Source organism: Nuphar pumila, chromosome 2 (genome assembly GCF_984573655.1).
Source record: "Nuphar pumila chromosome 2, dmNupPumi1.hap1.1, whole genome shotgun sequence".
Lineage (NCBI taxonomy): Eukaryota > Viridiplantae > Streptophyta > Magnoliopsida > Nymphaeales > Nymphaeaceae > Nuphar > Nuphar pumila.
This window is the reverse complement of record NC_143250.1, coordinates 28,778,092-28,796,796: the sequence shown is the minus strand read 5'-3', so window position 1 is coordinate 28,796,796 and position 18,705 is coordinate 28,778,092. Positions and strand designations below refer to the sequence as shown.

Sequence of the window (18,705 nt, the reverse complement as noted above, 5' to 3'; positions counted from 1 at the left end):
TGTTTTTGAAATGTGAAAAAAATGGTTAAGTGGATTCACTTTCAAAATCTCATGAGATTTTTTGTGTTAATTAAATTTTTTTTTGAGTTACTGTTCAAATGAGATTCTTTCTAAAATGTATTACGAGGTGAATCTCATGCAGTAATCGAACCAAACGTACCCTAAGTTTATATTTTTTCTCACCAACAACTTGAAAGAAATATTTTTGTTGTTTCAAGATAACTGTATTATATTTCAAAGAGAAATCAAGTTAATAAAAACCAGAATTTTAAATTTAGAGAGGCAGATTTTTTCACATTATATTTCCATTAGTGTGGGTTTGAATAGCGGATATAAGTGGGACGTCCACACGCATCGGCAGACGTGACAAGATGCACTATCCTGCCCCGATCCACATGCCCAAAAAAAAAGAATTTTTTTTTTGGGTTCATCTGTGCCTGTCCGTCCTCAGCTGTCTGTAGGGTGCACGGAGCACACCAATATTGCGTACCAGCATCCCACATTTGCATGGGGATGTGGACTTGTGTGGGGCCCACACTTGTTGCGTCCTGAAGATGGGTGCGGACGGCGATTCGAATACACCTAGGGGTGGCAATCGGGTCGGGTTGGTGGGTTTGTGTGTCGGGTTGGCGGGTCAGCATACCTCAACACAAACCCGACCCGTTTATTAAACGGGTCGGCTCTGGCAAACACGAACCCAACACATTTATTAAACGGGTAACCTGACACAACACGATTAACCCATTTAATAAACGGGTCGGGTCGGGTTGGTGGATTTGCGTGTTGGGGTGTTGGGTCGGCGGGTCAGCATACCTGAACACGAACCCGACCCGTTTATTAAACGGGCCGGCTCTATCAAACACGAACTCAACCCATTTATTAAACGAGTCGGCTCTTGCAAACACGAACCTGACACATTTATTAAACGGGTAACCTGACACAACACGGTTAACCCGTTTAATAAATGGGTCAGGTAAACGGGTTGGCGGGTTAATTAGCGGGCGTGTTGGTGGGTCAGGTTCAGGTAAACGGGTTGACCCGCCCCCCTAACTTCTCCCCCCAACCAAAACCCTAACCCCTAGGAAGAGCAAAATTGGGGTGGTGGTTCTCCATAAGGAAGGGCGACGCGCCACAGTCCAAGGACGGCAAGGGGAAGGAAGGGCAGAAAATGGAGAAGCCGACGACAGACGCGATGGTCGGAGAGTAGGAGGTCCCAGGGATGAATGGCGCCATAGAGGTGCCGAGGCCCGACACCGTTACCCGTCTTCGGGTTTGGCTCCGTTGCCGCCTCCGGCGACAAGATCACGCTTGCCGGCTACTGCCCCGTCTCTGACGAGCTCGAGGCGTGCCGGTGGGAGATCCTGTCTTCTACGGGGTTGAACGCTCCGCAATTTCGGGTGGTCTTCTTAAGAGTCGGTGTCACTTCGGGAGTTCGAGGTGGGTTTTCCATCCTTGGGTCAGCTGGGTTGGTGGGTTGGCATACCCCTAACGACCTGTTTAATAAATGGGTTAAGCGGGTCGACCCGTTTATGACATGAACCCGTTTAAGCCAAACCCGAACCCGGCTAAGAAGCCGGTTGAGGGGTCGGATCAGATTTTGCCACCCGTAAATACACCCTTAAAGGATGGTCTATTAAAACCATATAGACGACTGACTACGTGAAACGGCAAAAGATCCTCGAGAATGATCCTACTTTTCTTTAATGGCAAGCTGGGGGATTAGGGCAGACCCCTACCAGTTACACTGTACCATTGGTTTTGAACCTGCAACGTCCCATCACAAGGTGGCCTGCAGTAGCTGTTCCTACCAGACAAGCCGAGCTCCGCTTGGTGAGTAATGATTATACTTAATCAAGTAGGTGTTGCATCTAAAAAAAGTGGATAAAAAATGACACCAAATTTTTACAAAAAATCAGCCGGCCTAATTTCATTTTACTTTTTTATAAAGTAAGGCAAAAAGTTGGGCATAAGTATGATACGCCTACTCGAAAACAAATTTGGAGTACAGGGACTATGGGATTCAAACTTAAGATCAAATGTGACAAAAAAATTTGAGTCAGACAAACTTTGGTTCGTGCTTACAACTTTTTGAAATAACTTTTACTACAAAATTTTGTGTTCTAAACGTTCTTTTCAAAGGATGGGTTTTTTTCTTTACTGATATTTTGGAAATATGGAGCTTCATTTTTTTTTAGTTTCTAAAGTTTTATTGAGAAAGATGTGCTTTTTAAATAGATATTCCTATATATATTAAACCTGATCCAAAAATAAATATATGGTCTTGGAACCAACTCGTATTTATGAGTTATCCTACCTGTTTGACCCAAGTCCAACCTAAACCTTGTTGTTAAGCAGTACACGACTTCACCAGGTCCAAACTCAATGTATAATTAACCTGCTCGTTTGCATGAACTGAACCAAAACTAAGCTAAACCATTCAAAGATCTAGTTCATTTGTCAACATTCAAGCCCTCCATTAATCTTGGATCAGTTTCCACCCTAGTGAATGTGGATCCACCTATACCTAAGCATAATTTGACCCGAGACTGTTTGCTATTAAATCCATTTAGACATGCCATTTACAGATGTGTTAGTCTCTCTTGACTAATCTTAACAAATTTGCACCTATAGAAAGGTGCAGTAAATTGATAGGCAAAAAGAATCAACCGAAATTGGAAGCAAAACAAGTGAAATTGCAAGAAAGATCGGTACACGATGGCAGGTCTTTTTTCAACTTTGGGGAGAATGATGCAGATGCAACTCTGCTTATATCACCAAACTGGATCTATTTTTTGGTATTTAGATTTTAAATTATATTTTTACATTAGATCTATATGTTTGATTTATATTCTTCTTTTTTCTTTTTATGACGACCATCTCATGTCACTGGGTGGGGTCACCACTAGTCTGCCTAACCCCAGCTTGGCAATAAAAAAAAGGAAAAGAAAAAACAAGAAATGAGAGGTGGAGGAGTTTTAAGAGTTTGGCTTTTGAGATATTGATTAGTTTTATTTTGTTAATTTATATGTTTCTCTGGTTAATTGAATTACTTACTTGAGGGGATCTCTATTTTTTTTTCTAGATTAGTTTGAATTTAATATTGGATATGCAAGATTCAAAACTACTTTGCCTCATGTTCTTACGCTGATTCTCTTGCAGGTTTTTCTTTATATAGATTGTGATTAAGACAATCATGCAGAAGGGAGGAGCAGACAAGGAGAAAGAGAGACAATTGAGCTTGGTGGATATTGTCCTGAGCTGGTCCATCCAAGATATCTCCAACGATGACCTTTACCAAGATAAGGTGCCCCTTCTTTTCTATTAAATAGACTAAATTATAGAAAACACACCCAACTTATCAGTTATGTATAAAAAGCCGCCCAACATTTCCATTGTTATCCTCAACTGCCTTTTTTCTTTAATTCCTTTAAAACGCTTCTTCAAGGTAAGAAGTTGATTTTTTATATTTTTTGAGAAGGAAGAAAAATGGTTAGCTAATTGTGTAGTTAACTTCAAAAGTCGCTACAGATTGCATTGCCACATGCTAAATTCTCTGTGTATTTTTTTCTATTACACAATCTTTTCTTTAATTACTTTACCTTAATCAATTACCTTGTTGGAGCACTGACCGTTGAGATAGAATGGTAGGCCTTGATCCTCTATTCATTTTTTTCTAGTGCAAGCCCTACTTAAGAAAGAAATAGAATGGTAGGAAGAGTGGTTAATTTTTAGTGTGTTTTATTCTTTTATTTTATAAAAAAATAATTCAATTTATATATTCTTTGATGGAGATTTGTACTATCATTCAAGTCTCAATCCCATGTCTACTACAAAACTGCTCATGAGAATTTCTTCATATCCAACTCCTTGCGAATGAAATGAAAAATAAGGCACATGGTTTTGGTGCACTAGCTATATTTTAAGAATGAAATTCTGTGTTTGCTTATGATCATGTTGAGCTTCGTCATCTAGGCTAAAAGAAATTTTATTCCTTGAAAACAAAATTGACTACGAGATATAGAACCAATTGCATTGCATTCATCAAAAAAAAAAAAATTATCGGAACTCGCTTACCAGTGTATACATTCATAAGCGCCCATGTATCAATTTCCTTTGATCTTGCCAATATCCATGCCAGAAAATTAAGAACATGAATCTAGTAGTTGAGATTGTGAAAAAGGATTGCTCTACTCATATTCAGTTTCCCTACTTACTCCTTATATGCACAATTCAAGGGTAGGATTTTTTGTGCCATGCAACACAGGGCTAACTTGAACTACTCAATCAATCGATAAAAACATTTTATTCTTTTCTATGACACCTCTCTAACTGTCTCTTCATTTGGTAGGATTTGTTGACCCAAGTATTTGCTTAGGAGAAACTGATCCCAATTTAGTCTTTCTTATTTATTAAAAGACCTTGCTTAATGAAATGAGGTGCAAAAATTAATTCAATCCTACCTTGGCAGCGAGCAACTAGTTGCACCAAGCCTACACACGTGTTGCTTAGAATAGAAAAACAGTGAGTGTAGCCAGGAGGGTTGTGTATGTTCGCCCCCGATGATTCACTGAATCCCACGTCCGTGTTCGGGGGATCGAATGAGCGCCACGTATTCATGCACATGGGGCTCGTATTCCCGTGTATGTTGACATAACTTTGCATCGGACTCTGGTGCTGTTGCAAAGACTTAAGTACCCTTTATTGCTATTCTTCTCATAAAGTGATGGTTTGAGAAAATAACAAAAATACCCTTCATTCAAAAAAGAAAAAACAAATAGTTCAAAAAAGGACAAACATGTCCTCCATCCAGAAAGTCGAGGATGATGTTGACTCTTCAAAGTCTTCTTCTTTTTCTGTTCAAAAAAAGGACAAACATGTCTTCTTCTTCTTTCTCCATAAAACATTGTAAAACCCTTTCTCTCTCTAGAGAAAAAATCAAGGGAAACAAAGAGTTCTTCCTGGAGAAGGCCATGAACATCAACCCTCTCACTCTCTCTCCCTTCTCTTTCTACTTCTGTGCACATCCAACAGACGATTCTACATTGTTCCATCGTCATTTTCTTCCTCCTTCTTCGTAAAACACTGTAAAACCCTCTCTCTCTCTAGAGAAGAAATCAAGAGAGGTAAAGGATTCCTCCTGGAGAAGGCCATGAACACCAACCCTCTCACTCTCTCTCCCTTCTCTCTCTACTTATGTGTCTGATTTAGAGTTTTTGCCCTTACAGGAGGGGGGTCCGGGGGCTCCCCCCGGCGCGGATCCCGCTGTGCGGTCAGCGGGCGGGGGTCCGGGGGGGGCCGCCCCTGGCGGGGGGCTCGGGGGGCAGCGCCCTCCGGACCAAATTTTTTTTGGGCCTTCCAACAATGATTTGTAGTATTATCGGGCTTTCCTACAACAATTTGTAGTATTTATAGTGTCTTCCGTAAATCGCGAAATGCTATAGCGATTTGTAGTGTCTTCCGTAAATCGCTATAGAGATTTGTAGTGTCTACCGCAAACCGCTATAGCGATTCGCAAATCGCTATAGCGATTTGTAGTGTCTTCCGTAAATCGCTATAGCGATTCGCAAATCGCTATAGCGATTTATAGTGTCTTTCGCAAATCGCTATAGCGATTTGTAGTGTCTTCCGCAAATTAGGACCAACTTGTCAGAGCCATATCTCCCTAACCGGAGGTCATATTTCAAATCCGTAAAAAGTGGTGTCTTCGTTATTGAGTCTAGTTTATTTCTGTAAATTTTTAGCAATTTCTATTGTCATTTCATTCCCCATTTTAACTTCAATGATACATTACAACTACAATCATCAAAAGAAAGATTGCCCAAGCTAAGAGTCACCGTTCTCGCCCTCCTCCTCGACAGCAACCCAGTCGGTGCAGTCGCGCTGAGGATGGCCAGAAGAAGCTCCACCACGTCGTTTTCCTCTCCCTAGCGAGGAGGTTTCAGCGGAGCCGTCGTTCCGGTGACGGGTGTTCATCTCGTTCCGGTGACGGGTGTTCTACGAAATATAAATCCCCCCTTTTGTAAGGGCAAAAGGCCATGAACACGCTGGGAGGAGCCCTCAGACCCCCCTTCTGTAAGGGTAAAAGCTCTAAATCAGACTCCATAACTCTTCAAGTTGAATGATGCTACCCACACTGGGAGGAGCTCTCAGACCCCCCTTTCTGTAAGGGTAAAAACTCTAAATCAGACTCCACAACTCTTCAAGTTGAATGATGCTACTCACGCTGAGAGGAGCCCTCAGACCCTCCTTCTGTAAGGGTAAAAACTCTGAATCAGGCTCCACAACAGTAAATGTGCAGGTTAGTCGGTGCTTGATGGAGCAATGTATGATCTTCTAATGGATGTGCACAGAAGCAGAAATAGAAGGGAGAGAGAGAGAGAGTGAGAGTTGAATGATGCTACCCACGCTGGGATGAGCCCCCAAACCCTCCTCTTGTAAGGGTAAAAACTTTGAATCAGGCTCCACAACAGTCAATGTGCAGGTCAGTCGGTGCTTGATGGAGCAATGTATGATCTTCTAATGGATGTGCACAGAAGCAGAAATAGAAGGGAGAGAGAGAGAGTAAGAGGGTTGATGTTCATGGCCTCCTCCAGGGGAGATTTCTTTCTCGGATAATCCTGCAGTGCAGAGACTGAGTCTTAAATAATCATCTTCGGGGCACTTAAGTCTTTACAACCACTCCTTTTCAAGAACCGTCATTTTTTTTTTGCACCAATGGAGGAGAGGGTACTTAAGTCTTTGCAATCGCATCAAACTCCAACGCTAATTAATGCTGACAAACATGGGGATACGAGACGCACATGCTTACATACGTGGTGCTCTTTGGGACCCCCGATCATGAGATGTAGCTAACTGCCCTGTTCGGGGGGGGGGGGGGAACATATAACCTGCTTTGAGTGTAGCCTAGCAACAAGTGACATTATTGTTACGAGTGACACCTTAATTCCCCTTCTCCGCTATGTCCTGAACCCAACATGAATCTTTTGATTCATTGTGTCTCATGCTCAATTAAATTATTTATACGTGGCATTCCCATCTTTTTTTTGATGAGCCCACTCTTTCTTCTCTATTTGTATTCCACAATATTGAAACTGGTACAAGAAGACTAGGATCTCATGGCCCTTTTGACAAAAGAAAAGAAAAAATTTAAATTGTTAGCGAAGTCATTTTTTGTGTAATATTTATGCGCTAAGGTTTTAGAGAAAAAGGAAATATGAATGTTATTTGAATACCATTTGCTGACCATTCTTTTGGAAATTATGTTTTTGATAATTGAACATCATGACATGCATTTCCCTACTCCATTCCTTAAAATCTTCATACCACTTGGGGAATTGAAATAATAAAATGCTTAATAAAAGAAAAAATTTAAATTGTTAGCGAAGTCATTTTTTGTGTATTATTTATGCGCTAAGGTTTTAGAGAAAAAGGAAATATGAATGTTATTTGAATACCATTTGCTGACCATTCTTTTAGAAATTATGTTTTTGATAATTGAACATCATGACATGCATTTCCCTACTCCATTCCTTAAAATCTTCATACCACTTGGGGAATTGAAATAATAAAATGCTTAATAAAAGAAATTTATCTATTTTTTTCAAGGTTGCGAAATAAAAAAGGCATGAAAACACGTAGGAACTCTTGAATGAAAATTGAAAAAAGATGTAGTTTGGATTCCTTAAAATATGGTAAGATCTTTGAAAACCTCTTTCAAACCTATTCCAGTTCTGATCCACCATAGATCATCCCGTAGAATTGGCAAGACGCACAGTTTATACGTTTGCATCTAATCTATACTACATGTATGATGAATCCTACCTGAAACGTATTTTCGAAACCCCCAACACCTTCGTCTTCCATCCTAGCACCTTAAAGCAACTTCAATGGCTGCTGAAAAAGCACTAAGAAAGAAGAAATGAATATGAAGGAAAAAGATAAGAGAGATTTCTCTCTCTCTTATATATTAAAATTCCACCAAGGGGGGGTTGTCCCCTCCTTAGAGTCCTAATATCTTTGATATTATAACCCAATCTCATTCCTAAGAGTCTTATTAAAGAATTTATCTAACTAACTACTTAATTAATTTAATTAGCTACTATTTTATCTTAATTAACTATCTAATTAACCTAATTAGTTATAGGGTCTACTAGGAGGGGCGTCACACCCTTTCTAGAGTCCTCTTTGGTTTTAAAGACCCTCTTAATGAGGTCTCTAGAACCTGAAGTGGATTTCACTTGGGTTCAGATCCAAAAACTTGATCTAGATCCAAAACTTGATCTGAATCTAAAAGTTTGATCCAGATCCAATTCTCATTTAGGTTGGATCTAGGAACTAAACAAAGAAATACAAATCCAAAATCAATTTAAAGATCCATATCTAAACATAAGATCTAAATCCATATTGGATTCAAACTCAAGTTTGGTTCTGAACCTAACTCATCTAAGATTCAAAACCCTAGGTCACCCTTGTGGGCCACCCTAATCACACCTGGTAGCACTGGACTGTGTGTGACCCCCCTAAGCCTTCCAAAACACTGCTTAGTCAACAAAGACTCTTGAATTTTGCTTGAATATAAAACTGATTTTAACCTCAAATTTAAAGTAAAACTAAAATAAAATCACAGATGTTAAAATATAATTCCTTCTTATCCATAGAAATATTTGGCATTCTCAGCAAATAATGAAGTATAAAAGGTTCACACCCTGAAAATCGAGAAATGTGAATGAACAAATCTTGTTTTCCAACGAGTCATGACTTGATGCTGGGGATTAATGATTGAACTTTTTTCGAAAGCCCAACAAATTTTGGGTGCCAACAACTATATAATTAGAGTAACGAGTAGCTCCTAAAGAGTCATAAATCACTTCAAAGGACAAAGTTGTAGGTGTTTATTTAATTTGAACTTATAGACATTCTCTATAGCTTAGTAGAAAAATATGTTTTAGATTAGGCATTTTGTGTTTAGATGCATAATTAGAGTGATAAAAAATTGATAGCTCATATTGCACTAAAGCTTTGTAAAATAGAAATCATGATTTCTTAATAAATTGATTCAATCCAATTAAAGCACAATTTTTAGTAAATTAGCAATCATAAAGTTGTTTCAACAAGCTATTAAAGAAACTTGTTGGTGTGATGCTATTTCCAATAAGAAGGGCTACACTATCATGAGACGTTTGCTCCTGTGGGTCATGGCAAAATTAGTTTTCGTCAGATGTCTTCTTGCCATAGCTGCAGTAAAAAATTGGGCACTCTACCAAATAAATATCCATAATGCATTTCAGCATGAAGATCTTGATGAAGGTGTCTTCACAAAATTGCCTCAAGGGATTGCCAAACAAAGGAAGAATCTTGTATGCAAACTCAACAAATTGTTGTACAGTTTCAAACAAGCTCTTAGAAATTGATTTTCAAAGTTCTCAACTACACTTGTTTAATATTGGTTTTCTCAATCCAAGGTTGATTACTCATTATTCAAATTTTTCAAGGACTCCTTTTTTATAGCCATTCTAGTGTTGATCATGTGATTTAGGGCAATGATGACACAACCATCACTGAGTTAAAGAAATATTTGAGTCAAAATTTCCGTATGGAGGATATAAGTTCTTTGAAATATTTTATGAGAATTGAAGTTTCAAGATCCAAAGCTAAAATATATTTGAGTCAAAGGAAATATGCCGTGGATATACTCGACCAAACAAGAATGTTGGGTGCTAAGTCGGTTGAATTCCCAAAGGAACAAAATGTAATGGTGACATCTGCTAATGGTGAAGATCTTCAAGACCCATCAACCTATAGAAGGCTAGTTGAACGCCTAATATATTTGACCATCACACATCCAGATATTATGTATGTTGTTCACATGCTGAATAGATTCTTGCAATCACTAAGAAAACCTCGTCTAGAGACAGCTTTGCAAGTGATACATTACTTGAAGAAAAACCCTAAGCAAGGAATCCTACTGTCAGCTACATCTGAATTACGCATTAAAGCATATGACTCAGATTGGGCAGGGTGTTTGAAGTCTCAAAAATCTGTTGAAGGCTATTCCATCTTCTTGGAAAGAAGTCCACTGTCATGGAGAACTAAGAAACCAATTACTGTTTCATGATCATCTGCAAAAGCCGAATATCGTGCAATGGCAAATGCCACATGTAAAATAACCTAACTAACATTTCTCTTTAAAGATCAAGTTGAAATGTCATATCCTGCCAAATTGATGTGCGATAATCGGACAACAATTGTGTTTCATGAAAGGACAAAACACATTGATATTGACTGTCACCTTGTTCGAGAAAAGCTTGTCAAAGGGGTTATCAAAACTAGATTTGTTCAGTCAAAAGATCAAATTGTGGATCTATTTACAAAAGCATTGGGTAAAGAACAGTTTTCATTTCGGGCAAGCAAACCGAGAGTTCTAGATCTCCACTCTCCAGTTTGATGGGGAGTGTTGAGATATCGAGAATCTTGGAGAGATAAGACTCTATCTGTATCACATCCCCATTTGGAAACTGTTGTAGACTACATTTTAGGAATGTAGCTTATTTTTGTAACTATCCTAATTTTGTGTGATCATGTGTAACCTAAAAATCCCACATTTCGTGGAGTTCTGGATTCCTATATTTTTCTGATTGTTTTTAATGAAACACTAATTTTCCCTTCACGGCTTCACATTGAATACATCTGTGGTCAAATTGAGTTGGTACTCGAATCTATGATTCTTAGCTCAATAGTTAATTATGTACCTATTATGTTGCACAAGATGATGGATGTTATCATGAGGTTCCCATTTGACATTTTATAGAAACCTTTGGCCCATATCAGGAATTTAAAAAAAGTGTGACCTATTTTTGGATTTGGCCGATTCTGCAGTTAAAACCAAAATTGGCGGTTTGGATTGATTTTGGCAACATTGTACAAAACTCAAATTACTCCTCATCTAATTCTTTTGGATAAAAACTCGATCCATTTTAGTTAATATTTCCAAAGAACATGAGGAGTCTTGAAAATCTGTCGAGGATTTGTGGTGACAAGTCTAAAGTATTGCCATTGTCAAGTTATATTTAATATTTTCTTCTTTCGGAGAAGAAAAAGATTGATTTGAGCTCTCCCCTGTCGATGTCAATGTTACAAACGGGTTCAACGTGCTTCTCACCGGAAACAGGTTCTACCAATCTCCGAGAGATTCTATTCAACAGAGCAGTACTTCTCATCATTTATAGCTCCTCTTTTAGAGGAAACACGCACCGAGCTGAAATCTCGCCTTGAGGCTGTGTCCAAGGATCCCCATAAGCATGCTTTTCGTGTATTGAGGTCAGATTCGTCAAAGTGGAAACTCTGTAAGAAAACAGGATCTTGGGTAATGAAGACTACCGGTACAAGCTTAAAAGATGGCAGTATACTGAGAAAAGCTGATATCGTAATCTTGTCTAGCCAGCTGCCTCCTCCTGACTGCCAGTTTTACTTCAACCAGCCCACCTCCTCGCCCTGCCTTGTAGCTTCAGTTGCTTCTGTAGGACAAGTTGGCCGGAGGATCTTCAAGATAACTTTAAGAATGACACGTCCTTTGGTGGGCAGTGTTGAGAATGAGTGTTTTGCTGTTGCTGTCACAAACCTGACTGCACAGGAACGAGTATGGAATGCTCTGCAACTAGGATTGAAGAAAGAAAAGAGTGATGAACATAACTTAATTGAGCAGGCATTGTACTCCAGCAACATGGTATGGGCTTTTTTCTTTTCTTTCCTTTTTTTTTTTCGTGTGTTCGCACTAGATATTCGTTTTCTGATTGCATGGCTAAAAAACTTTTGTTCAGGCACCGAAGGCATGCACTGCTTGCGGCTCGGGCCTAGGTGTGGTGGAAGGTAATGTGCTTGCAGAGTTGGAGTCATGTGGATTGAACAAGTCGCAGATGAGTGCAGTAAGCAGTGCAGTTTCTGCAATTCGTTGCGATCACTCGCGCTCGATCGAACTGATCTGGGGGCCGCCCGGGACCGGAAAGACTAAAACCTTGTGTTCCATACTGTGGATGGCCATGCGTATGAGGTGCAAGGCTCTCACCTGTGCCCCAACCAACATTGCCATCCGTGAAGTTAGTACTCGAACTGTTGAATTGGTTAAAAGATCAAGAAAGAAAACCAAACGCCCGGATGGGTTCTCAGGCTACACCTTGGGAGATATAGTCTTGTTGGGCAACCGGGACCGACTGAATGTGGATGATAATCTCAATGAGGTATTTCTTGACGAGAGGATTCGGCAGCTATCGACTTGTTTTGGCTCAAATGGCTTGAGAAGGAAGGTCTCCTCTTTGGTATGTTTTCTTGAAAAATACCCCCTTCAGTACAACTCATCCCCAAAGAATAATCCTGGTAAAGTTAAGCCTGATTTTTCAAGCTTTTTTCATGGCAACTTCAGAAAGCGTCTTTGGCCCATGAGGAACTGCTTAAGTATATTACTGGTCCACCTGCCATCAACTTTCATGGTGGAAAATGGTTCAGAAAAAATAAACAGAGTATTTAGGCTCACGACGAAGATTTTGAAATCATCAAAGAAGCAGAAACTTGATGGCAAAAAGTTGTTGCAGTATTTGGAAGTGAAGAAGGCCAAACTTCATTGTGAAGCGATGCTATCAGAGACTTCAAAAGATAGCCCGGAGGGAAAATTCTTCGGCATGACTGAGGAATGCCTTGAAATCTTACGTGAACTTGGTGCTAGTCTTTGTAGTAGACTACCGCGTTCAAATAATCGGCGCAAGATTACACGGTTTTGTTTAGAGCACGCTTCTTTGGTCTTCTGTACTGCCTCTATTGCTTCTAAATTGCCTTCTTTTAGCATTTCAAACCATCCAAAGCTGTTGATTATAGATGAAGCATCTCAACTGAAAGAGGCAGAGTCCTTAATACCTTTGCAAGTCAAGGGATTGCACCACGCAATCTTAATAGGCGATGAGCGCCAGCTGCCTGCTATGGTCATGAGCAAGGTATACCATATTGAACCGACTCTTTTTTATCTTTTTCCCTTCCAGACGCTGCTTTCATTTTTTCAGTACATTTACTTGCCCGGCTTGGCTTTAGGTGTCCGAGATTGCTGGCTATGGAAGAAGCCTATTTGAAAGGTTGCGTTCCCTTGATCATTTAACGCATCTTCTCAATGAGCAGTATCGGATGCATCCTTCCATTAGCCATTTTCCCAATGCTATTTTCTACGACAATCTGATTCTGGATGGACCTAATGTGACATCTGCATTGTATGAGAAGCGTTTTCTTGGAGAGGCGATGTACGGCACCTATGCATTTATAAATATAGCTGATGGAATGGAAATAGTTGGCAATGGACGAAGTTGGGAAAACCCCATGGAGGCTTTTACTGTTTTATTTATAGTGGAGAAACTTTTCAAAGGTACTAATCATTTACACCTTTGAGCTAGACATTGTGCATTAGGACGGATGTCAAGCAATAAACCGTGTACTTCCACATTTCCTCTCAAAACTCGTTTTTGGTTGCTTTATAACTTTTTAATTTGGGTTTCTCATTTGTGGTTGTCTGGTAACTTGTGAACAATAGTGAGCTGGTAGTTTTTACTTGGTTCTGATTACAGCAGTACAAACCTAATGATTCACCATAGGAATCCAGTTTTTGGGATATCTTGGAACTTAGCTGTTGGCTGATTTCGATGCCTTGATCGCTTTTGGTACTTTCAGATTTTGTTCTAGATAAAACTTTTCAGTGACAGTTTTTTCAAATTACACTAGACCAAAAAACTTTGTTGAATCCTCTGTTAGACCATCGATTCACTGTTAAATGTCTGCCACTTGGTGAGCTTCCCAGAAATCTGCAAATTTCATCAGGTTTATGAAAGTTCAGCTCCACCAATGTTTTTTTTTCTTTATCCAGCTCTCATGAGAAAGATGAGGTCTACATCTTAATGACTACAACAAGAGAGGTTTACATGGAAACCCATGGCTTTCCAACTTGAAGCTGGGGAGATGCACGTTGACATTTCACAAATATCACAAGTTTTGTGGGTTTTGTTGTTACTGTTTTTTTACACATCACCTGACCAGCTGTATTTCCTCCTGTTTAAATAAGAATACTTATTCAGCAGTTCTGGTTAATTTAATCGGTGAAATTCTCTCATATGGCTGGGTAGTATGTGCATGTGAAATCCACCAAAGTTTTCCGATCAGTGGAAATTTAATGGTCGTTTGTTTGTTATTTTCTTTCAGGAGATGCATATGCCTCTTGCTTCATCATTGCCAACTAAGTTGTGCATGCACATATTAATTAATCTAACGTGCATATTGCATATACCTACCTTCTTTATTTATGTTCACACATGACCTTGTTCTGCTTCTTGGCATGTACTTATGAGTGATTTGATGTAATATTTTTAGCAACTTCTTGGTATTCTTGGTGTAACAAATCTAATCTTTTGAATTGCAGCTTTCGTTGCTTCTGGTAAAAAATCGAGCATTAGTGTTGGTATAATATCTCCATATGCAGCTCAAGTTGAATCTATCAACTCAAAATTGTTGAACAGATATGATGATCACGATAAGTTTGTTGTGAAAGCTAAATCAATTGATGGATTTGAGGGATGTGAAGAGGATGTTATTATTATCTCTACTGTCCGGGCTAACAGTAAAGGTTCTATTGGGTTCCTTGAGAACCACAACAGGACAAATGTTGCTTTAACAAGAGCACGGTACACATGCTTTGTATGGACAGTTCAAATTCCAATTGTGTTTTCTTGATTATTTTAATGCTGGTTCACATATTTACTTGTTTTTATTACTGTTGCTTATTCTTGATACTTCTAACTTCTTCCCAGATTCTGTCTTTGGATTGTTGGGAATGAGCCTACATTAATGAAAAGCAATTCAGTTTGGAGTAGTCTCATCTACAATGCAAAGCTGCGTGATTGCTTCTTTGAGGTTGACGATGACAAAGATTTGGCCAAGGCAGTAAAATCATTTGATTATGAAAGGAGTAAAATTGTTGAACTGGAAGACTCTTGTTCCATGCTCCTAGGCCGGACTATCTCTAAGGTACATGCCCATGTCAAGGAAGTGAATTCATGCAATTTTGGGCTAAATAATTTCGGTTGCTTCCAAATTTCAACGATTTACTTACCATAGTGTAGTTAGTGGTTCATACTATTAGAATTTACCTACATCGGTTGCTTCCAAGATAGTTTTCTTGTTCACACAGTTGCGCTATTTATGCAGTCAGGTATTCAAAGTTTGATAAATGATTTGCCATATTACAACAAAATTTTGAAATTCTGTCAAAGACAATTTTCTAAATTCATAGTGTCTGCCACTTGAGAAAAAAACAACAACTTAACATATGAACACAAAATTTTGTCATTGTTTAATAATGTGACCTATTTGTTTAAGTGGATCACACCTGGTTATCTACAAGGTCAACTTATAAAGAAGAAACATTCTTTGTTGCAAAAATGCACTGATTAATAAAATCATTAGCTAGTTTTGAGGATAACACTGTGGAATGAACCATCTCATAGAACTGTAATTTACACCACTTGATTCCAATTGATGCAAGTTTCACAGAAATGGAAATATTTTTCATGGCTAAATCAAGAAGTCATTCGTCTTGCAGTGAGAAGTAGTCAAGCATGTCAGTCAGTCTGAAATCAGCATGTCCCACGTTTCACCCACAGTGAACAATTGGTGTAAAGAATGATAACCATAACATGGTGACAAAATAAGAACAAGTAAATACGAATAAATCTACATTAATTTTTTGGTGATATCCTTGATAATTTTCTGTACAGATATGCACTTGTCCCTAACTATGAGAAATGCTTATGGTGCTTTGACAACTAACAAGTTATCTGTTTATGGTCATGTACTTTTTTTCCGACTCAAAATGCTACAATAATGATACATTGAGCACACAACCTAGACTATTTCCCCTTTAGACACAATATCTGCTAAAACCAGTAATATACTTGGATATGCAACCAGTCCATATCCGAGAACGAATGGCTAAACAAGGTGCTATCTTTCTTGGATCAGTCTTCCAGTAAACAGGACTAAGGCAATGATGGTAATTACTTGGCTATCCTGTTCCATTCAGAAAAGTTGTTAAGCTTGGTCTGACAAGCACAGGCATATTTTATAGATGATCGGAAAATTAGTATGAACAGTCTTAAATGTTTCATTTGTGAGATTCTGAATAATGTCTAAATGTGCCAATGCACTAAACATTTTTCTCATTCATGCAGGCTGGGGAATGTGATGTTGATGAGTTATCGAAATGCATAAATCAGCTAGATATCAAGGAAAGGAAAACATCTATCAAGTGAGTGTAAGAGATTGCCAAGCATCTATCCAATTGATTGCTAATTAAAATTTTCCATTACTTGGTCATAGACTGGATTGCATTAAATGCAGAAAAAGACGATCTAGAGGGAAATTGAGGTCTAGTGATGATTCTGTGCAATGTGCCGATAATTCATGGATGATGAATGGCAGAAATTCTTTGGATCCGTCAGAACAATATGTATGGGGACAAGTATGTTTGCTTCTTTTTCCAATAATAATTCCTATTAAAATTGTGTACTATTGCACTTCAGAGATTTTCAAATTTTAGCTCTCCTGCTTATCCATAGTGCTTTCTTTTTTTTAAACTGATTTACTCATTTATTCAACACAAGTTTCCGAAAATTTTAAACACTTAGCAATGGAATTTAATCTATGGCTTCTTAGCATTATAAAATGATTTCTCATAGCTAAACTTTGACTTCCTAAATTTTGTCAAGTCTGATACCTAAATGTCTGCAATTTACTTTCTTCAGGATGCGGTCTACGACATTGAAGATATATCAGATTACTTTTCCAAGCTGTATCTTACTGCAATGCATAATGCCATTGTTTAGTTTCTAAGAGATTATGCCAGTTCAGAGAGAGAGAGAGAGAGAGAGAGAGAGAGAGAGAGAGAGAGAGAGAGAGAGAGAGAGAGAGCCCTAATTTCATAGGGAGTTGAATCACAAATTAGCTTATTTGAGCATCCATGTTGGCAGTCATTTAAAGGTAAATTTTGGCTTTGTACATACAACTTGTGCTGGTTTACATGTAGGACTGGATTTCTAATTGATTAATCGTATGCATTGCACGAAATGGTTGGCCAAATATCCTGTAAAAGCCTGTCTGCACTCCGCTGATTATGGAGCACATTCAGGCTACATGAGAAATGCAAGCTATTGATTCAGTCTGGTTGATTGAAGTTTTAAGAGAATGATGGTGTTGATGATACAATTATACTTATGAGATGTTCTATGATGTCGGTTTCGTTTGCAATATATACATTGTACTGCCATCCAATTCTTGTGGAACCAAATTCTTGAAGGCAAGACAGTCTTAATTAACAACAATGGTGATGATAATCCTGATGAAGTCCTAGCATTAGAAATGAGAAAATCAAACACTTCATACCTTCTCCAGATTAGTTGGATAGGATTTGCAAGAAAAGGGTCCCGGACATGCATTCATGTTGAGATAGTAGCAGATTTGGGTTGGATACTGGCATATCAATCATCAGATCCGACAGATGGCATTATATGATCAAACTTTCATTTTGAAGCAGTTTTAACGAAGTACCACAAATCGTACGCAGAACTAATTTGGGCTCTGGGTTTGAGTTAATATGCCATTCACTGATCATGAATCAATCCAACATAAACCTCTAATTTGGTTTTTCTAGGACAAGAGAAATCTTTTCCTCCAATCTTCCTGAATCAGATCTTAAGAAAGCCACAAAATCAAAAGAAAATTCACACAGAAATTTGCGGAAGATTGAAATTACGGCATTGAAATCCTCTTTGTTTTCATTAACCTCAAAAAGTCTCTATGTTCGTTTTGATACATAGAACCCCATTTGTACTAGTAGATACTTTGTTCCCTAATAAGGTTGTTACATCTTTTTTCCTAATTAAGGCCAATCCTGTTACAATTTATTAAAGAGAGTTCTTACCCAATTAGGTAACTTGCATATTCAAATTACATGAATTCATATCTTATATAGAGGTCGAGTATAACAACTTTGCCTTCTGAATTATCCTCAAACTCTTCTTGGATAAGAAGACAAGCCTTAGTCGAACTTGGCTTACCTATTTGATCCACTAAATATGCTCAGATGGGTCCAAGAATGGTGGCAAATGGTCTTTGATCATTTGCCAATTATAGCCCTCAAAATAAGCTTTCCAACGGCGCAAAAATCGTCGGATTCTGATACTGGATGACAAAGTTGTTATGTTGAAATTGCATGTCTTGTTTTACTCTCTTTATGGACCTAAATGTTGATCCGTTTGATCCAGATTACTCCTGAATCAACTTGGTTGTACACCTTTCAGGCCCCTCAAGCCTAATTCCTTAAATCATTCTCTCTTAAGCATGCATTTTCTATTAGGCATCCAAACCATAGAGTGATGGATTAAGTGTTGGCTGCTGCTCCAGCTAACATTTTTTTCATCTCAGTGTATATCCATGTTCCCACTCGAGTCCTAACTTTGCTGCATGGGACCATGTAGTCATAACAGACACCACTGAGGCTATCAGGCTAGTGGCTGCATCCTGACTTAAACATAGAAACCAAATACACTTATGCAAATAGATTAAATTAGAATGAATCTAGTTAATATTGAGGGGCCCTCTGGGAAATAGGGAAACTAGGCATGATTT

The 18,705-nt window shown here is 38.6% G+C and overlaps 1 protein-coding gene across 1 annotated transcript in view; it reads left to right on the top strand.

Annotated features, from left to right (window-relative positions):
* LOC149845114 (helicase SEN1-like) overlaps positions 1-16,331 on the top strand; it is a 68,333-nt gene extending 52,002 nt beyond the window's left edge. Inside the window, exons 2-9 of the mRNA XM_089987015.1 lie at positions 1,724-1,830; positions 3,176-3,304; positions 11,168-11,722; positions 11,817-12,980; positions 13,075-13,399; positions 14,444-14,705; positions 14,832-15,048; positions 16,251-16,331. Of these exons, the coding sequence (XP_089843141.1) occupies positions 1,724-1,830; positions 3,176-3,304; positions 11,168-11,722; positions 11,817-12,980; positions 13,075-13,399; positions 14,444-14,705; positions 14,832-15,048; positions 16,251-16,331 (2,840 nt within the window). The remainder of the gene's footprint in view (positions 1-1,723; positions 1,831-3,175; positions 3,305-11,167; positions 11,723-11,816; positions 12,981-13,074; positions 13,400-14,443; positions 14,706-14,831; positions 15,049-16,250) is intronic.
* Positions 16,332-18,705: the final 2,374 nt, after the last annotated feature.